This window comes from Lipotes vexillifer, unplaced genomic scaffold, assembly GCF_000442215.2.
Source record: "Lipotes vexillifer unplaced genomic scaffold, Lipotes_vexillifer_v1.1 scaffold466, whole genome shotgun sequence".
Lineage (NCBI taxonomy): Eukaryota > Metazoa > Chordata > Mammalia > Artiodactyla > Lipotidae > Lipotes > Lipotes vexillifer.
The window spans coordinates 1844471-1850470 of NW_006796103.1; the positions used below are offsets into that span (position 1 = coordinate 1844471).

Sequence of the window (6000 nt, forward strand, 5' to 3'; positions counted from 1 at the left end):
TTACAAATTATACAAAAAATAAATGTATTTATTAGAATCAGTAAAGCCGTTGGGGCTGGGAGGTAGCATGAACTCTCTGGTCACATGTCTTATGATTTATTGTTTGGGAATCTGTTCTTAGGTATGTCATAATCACTCATATGTGCTAATAACCCTGGGGAAATTTGCCTTTTAATAAAATTTCTTAGAAACCCAGAAAAACCTCTACTAAATAATTTTCTAGTAGTGAATACATAGGTATGGTATGATGTAGCAGGATATGTTTTGGAGGGAGAAATCTGATAATGAGTTTCAAACAGCACAGCAAAGCCAGTTAGCTTCCAGTGTACTTCTAAAGCTGGAAATAATCCAACTGTTTGGGCCTCCTGAAAGGATAACTCTGCCTGTTTCATGTTGGTGAATTCCAAGGCTTGAGGCAAGGGATCCAGAACGGAAGCCGTAAGAAGTGGACAGAGTGAAGGTCAAGAGTATATTTTCAGGAGTTTAGAGGAAAACATATAAGAAAACATGTGGAACACGTCTTAGTTTATTGATTCCTACTCCCCTCTTGTACATGTCCAAGCAACTAGTTTATCTACTTATTTCCCTTGGCCTAGGAAAAGGACTATTTTTTTACCCAGAATTTCCTTCTTGGTCCAGTGTAGAAGTAAATAGTACTTTTTTTGTTTTTTTAGTTTTTTATTTAATTTTTATTTTATATTAGACTATAGTTGATTTACAATATTGTATTAGTTTCAGGTGTACAGCAAAGTGATTCAGTTTTATATACACATATCTATTCTTCTTCAGATTCTTTTCCCATATAGGTTATTATGGAGTATTGACTAGAGTTCCCTGTGCTATACAGTAGGTCCTTGTTGATTATTTTATATATAATAGTATGTATATATGAATCCCAATCTCCTAATTTATCCCTCCCCCCAACCTTCCTCTTTGGTAACCATAAGTTTGTTTTCTAAGTCTGAGTCTTTTTCTGTTTTGTAAATAAGTTCATTTGTATCATTTTTTAGATTCCACATATAAGTGATAACCATATGATATTTGTCTTTCTCTAACTTACTTCACTTAGTATGATAATCTGTAGATCCATCCATGTTGCTGCAAATGGCATTGTTTCATTCTTTTTTATGTCTGAATAATATTCCATTGTTTGGGTTTTTTTTATGTAGAGCTGCATGAACTATTTTTTATATTTTGGAGATTAATCTCCTGGCAGCCTCTTCATTTGTAAATATTTTCTCGCATTCTGTGAGTTGTCTTTTCCTTTTGTTTGTGGTTTCCTTTGCTGTGCAAAAGCTTTTAAGTTTAATTAGGTCCCATTTGTTTGTTTTTGTTTTTATATTTATTACTCTGGGAAGTAGATCCAGGTATTGCTGTGATTTATGTCAAAGAGTGTTCTGCCTGTGTTTTCCTCTAAGAGTTTTATAGTATCTGGCCTTACATTTAGGTTTTTAATCCATTTTGGGTTTTTTTTTTCTGTATGGTGTTAAGGAGTGTTCTAATTTCATTTTTTTACACATAGCTGTCCAGTTTTCCCAGCACCACTTAGGAAGGTACTGTCTTTTCTCCATTGTATATTCTTGCCTCCTTTGTCATAGATTAATTGACCATAGGTGAGTGGATTTATGTCTGGGCTTTCTATCCTGTTCCATTGATCTATATGTCTGTTTTTATGCCAGTAACATATTGTCTTGATTACTGTATCTTTGAAGTATAGTCTGAAGTCAGGGAGCCTGATTCCTCCAGCTCCATTTTTGTTTCTCAAGATTGCTTTGGCTATTCGAGATCTTTTGTGTTTCCACACAAATTTTAAGATTTTTTTTTTCTAGATCTGCAAAAAATGCCACTAGCAATTTGATAGGGATTGCACTGAATCTGTAGATTGCCTTGGGTAGTATAGTCATTTTGACCATATTGATTCTTCCACTCCCAGAATGTGGTGTATCTTTCCATCTGTGTCACCTTTATTTCTTTCACGAGCGTCTTATAGTTTTCTGAGTACAGGTCTTTTGCCTCCTTAGGTAGGTTTATTCCTAGGCATTTTATCCTATTTGATGCAATGGTTAAAAAGAAAAAAAATTACATTTTCTTTTTTAAATTTATTTATTTATTTATTTTCGGCTTTATTGGGTTTTCGTTGCTGCGTGCGGGCTTTCTGTAGTCGTGGTGAGCCAGGGCTACTCTTCATTGCAGTGTGTGGGCTTCTCATTGCGGTGGCTTCTCATGTTTCAGAGCACAGGCTCTAGGCATGCAGGCTTCAGTAGTTGTGGCACACGGGCTCAGTAGTCGTGGCTCGTGGGCTCTAGAGCGCAGGCTCAGTAGTTGTGGCGCACAGACTTAGTTGCTTCGTGGCAGGTGGCATCTTCCTGGACCAGGGCTTGTGTGCCCTGCATTGGCAGGTGAATTCTTAACCACTGCACCACCAGGGAAGTCCTACATTTCTTTTTGAAGTAAAAATAGGAGTTTTTGAAAAAGTATTAGATTTAATCAGAAAAATAACCTCTAAGAGCATTTTCATTTCTGATTGAAAAATTAACACAAAACATTAAAATTAACACAAAAAATAACATTGTACAGGGATATAAAAAGTAAAAATTTCATATACTTTTCAGATTATAATACTTTTATACATCATGCGCCTATTACAGATGAAGAACCTGAGATTCAAAGGGGGTGGCATATCATTGCTATTAGGAATCTCCAGTATGTGTTTTCTCAACACCGCCAAGCAATTAAATCAATTCAAGCACTAGCTATCTGGAGCTTGAGTCAGATATCACAGGTCAAGAGCTTAGTCCTACAAGACTGCCCCCTGCCACTGCAACCCCCTCCCCCACTTTCAGATGTCAGTCACAAGTTCCAGTTGTCACCTGGGCTTCTCACCAACCCATGACTTCCTCCTTGGGTCCGAAGAGCAACTCACAGAACTCAGAAACATTGTACTTACTAGATTACTGGTTTATTATAAAAGGAGATTGTAATGGATACACATGAACAGCCAGATGAAGAAGTGCATAGGGTGAGATCTGGAAGGGTCGCAAGCACAGGAACTTCTCTCCCCAGAACTGGGGTGGGCTACTCTCATAGCATGTGGATGCGTTCACTAACCTGGAAACTCTCCAAACCCCATCCTTTTGGGTTTTTATGGAGGCTTTGTTACATGGGCACAATTGATTAAATCATTGGCCATTGGTGACTGAACTCAATCTCTGACCCCTCTCTCCTCCCCAGAGGGGGCTGGAGGTGGAGTATGAAATTTCCAACCCTGTAGCCACGTGCTTGGTTCACCACCCTTAGGTTACCTAGGGGTTTTACAAAAGCCACTCCATTAACGTAACAAAAGACACCTTTGGTTCCCATCACTTAGGAAATTCCAAGGGTTTTCAGAGCTCTGCCAGAACAGGGATTAAGATCAAATATATATTTCTTACTATATATCATAGTATCATAGAATTGGTACCAGAACTTGAGAACTTTGTGTCTTGAAGAGGCCCTTTCCATAGAGATTTATATGAAAAAAGAAGGTTGGTACCTTCAGGTTTCTATAGTTTATGGGGAGCAGGGGGAAGTCAGGGAAAAAAAGAAAAACTCATAGCCAGAAAAAGAATCTGTCTTACAAGACAGTTAACTTGATTCACAATAGCTTGTGCTATCAAGGGAAGAATATTGAGAAAGGAATGGGAAAGTGTTGGGCGTCAGATATTTTTATCATTGTTTAGCTGTGCCTTAGGAGTAGCTAAGACCAAGAGTTGGTTTCTAGCAATATCAACTGGGAAGGAGCTGTTTCCACATAGAGCCTGGCTCTGGGTCTACTGCTGCTTCTCCCTGCAAGTGCATTTCTGTCTGTTATAAGTTTCCTGGCTTGCCTGTGGGTCATGGCCATTCCGTAGTAAGCCTGACAGCCATAAAGGCCATCTGGCTGAGATTTCAATCATGTCATTTATCTGCCTGCATACAACTCTTTTACTTCTTGTGTTCTTGTGTACCATGTGTTCTGTGTTTTATTCAGAAAATATAGACTCCACTTATAATGGAGTTCCTGTGAGGTCAGAACTGGTGGGTGGCAACATTATTTGTGGTAGTTTTTAAGTGAATTGCAAAGGCCTTCACAATGATCCATAGATACTAATTTTTCTTACAGCCTTAGTATATTCTTAGGTATAGCTTTAGTATATCTTGGGTATGTCATACTTTACATGTGGGTGTTTAAATTAGCCTAAATTTTTATAAGGCAATTTGTCAGTATCTATTAAATTTTAAATGTTTATGCATTTGTTTCAGCTTTTCTCTTCCTAGGATAGTATCCTCCAGAAATGTTTCCAGTATGGGTACAAAGGCATGTATAAGGATATTCGTTATCCCAGTGTTCATGGCAGTAGCAATTTGAAAACAGTTTAATTGTCTAGCATTAATTGATATGTTAAAAATAACTTGTACCTCCATAAGATGGAATACTATAGAAGCTATTTAAAAGAATGAGAAAATCTATATGTGCTAACGTATGAGAAAATGTTCACAATGTATTATGTGAAAACAAATTACAAAACTGTATTGAGTTATATCCCATAATTATTAAGTTACATGTTTACATAATATGTATGTTGATATATACATAGAAAAACACCTGGAGGAATAGACACTGAAACGATAGTGTCGAGGTGGGGGCGGGGTGGGGTGGGGAGTATGAGATTATGGGAAACTTTTACTTTGTGATCTCTTCTTGGTTTGCTAATGTTACGGATTTTAAGCACTCATATATATTACTTTTGGTAGGAGAAAAGATTAATTTACTTAAAATGAATAGAGGTGCAGTTAACTACAACTGATGAGTTGCCTTAACAGCATTTGATGTTTTTGTCTTTTTCGTATTTGGAAAGCATGTGTGCCCTAGCGTTCTTTGTGGTGTTCCTCTGTCAGTGCTGAGCACATTGGATGCAGGTGATATAGGAGCCCCTGGAGGGAAAAATAGGCGGATGCGTGTCTTTAGCGTAAGCCAAAGCCTGAATATCATTGAAGTCCACTTTTTCCCTTGCTCTCATAGATGCTGTCAGAGGAAAATTATACATTTTAATGGAAGCCAGATTATCAGCCCTCTATAAATTGGAGAGTGACTATGAGATCCTTGAAAGGTGAATATACAAATCATTGATTTGTACGTGTGTGTGTGTGCACGTGCATGTGTGTCTTTAGCTTTAAAAAATGAGATACTTTATTGCCCAAAAGCTATATTATGCTAGTTTTCAGTACTAATACCAAGTACATTCAGGTCACACGTTCCAGCACTAATGATTTAGGAACAAGGAAACCAGAGGGGAATGGTAACTTGATGTGGCTGTAGCCTCATTTCTTTGATAATTTTAATTGTGAGTTTGCCTTTCTCTTTTTTCTAGATTGCCTGGTGCCTATCTCAAAGGCAAGAAATACAGACCCCTGTTTGACTATTTTATAAAGGTGAGCTTAGAGACTTCTACCACAGGAGCTGTCCACAACCCAAGTATTTGATAACTGGAGTGGTATTTATATTGTCTTATTGTTATATTGTTCGTACAAGTGTGCCTAAATCCAAAAATCTGTTTTAGTATTACAAAAATTAAATTCTGTTTGTATTGCCTTATTGCTTTAATAATTAAAATCCTATAGGAATTTTTAAATACTTTTCTCAAATTACATAAGGAATCAGTTACATTGATAAGATTTAATGTGTGTATATTTGTATTGTTTATAGTCTACACATCACCCAGGAAAGTCGTTGAGGTGTTTTTTGTTTTTTGAGTTTTTACAAATTTAAGATAGTGCTTTTACAAAACTGTGTGTGTAAAAGTAAACAGAGTTCATCTCCAGGAATTGATGAGGTGGGTGCTTTAAGCTCAGACATTTAGTAACTTAGTTCTTATAAGAGTCACAAAGCTATTTTATGTGGTTTTCCATTTTCTGGCAACAGAATCCACAGCTGTAGCTGTAAACCCCACCAACAACAACAAAAGAAGAAAGTCAGCAGGA

The 6000-nt window shown here is 37.0% G+C and overlaps 1 protein-coding gene across 1 annotated transcript in view; it reads left to right on the forward strand.

Moving 5' to 3' along the window:
* IARS1 (isoleucyl-tRNA synthetase 1) overlaps window positions 1–6000 on the forward strand; it is an 82057-nt gene that overhangs the window by 21963 nt on the left and 54094 nt on the right. Inside the window, exons 8-9 of the mRNA XM_007468179.1 lie at window positions 5042–5129; window positions 5391–5451. Of these exons, the coding sequence (XP_007468241.1) occupies window positions 5042–5129; window positions 5391–5451 (149 nt within the window). The remainder of the gene's footprint in view (window positions 1–5041; window positions 5130–5390; window positions 5452–6000) is intronic.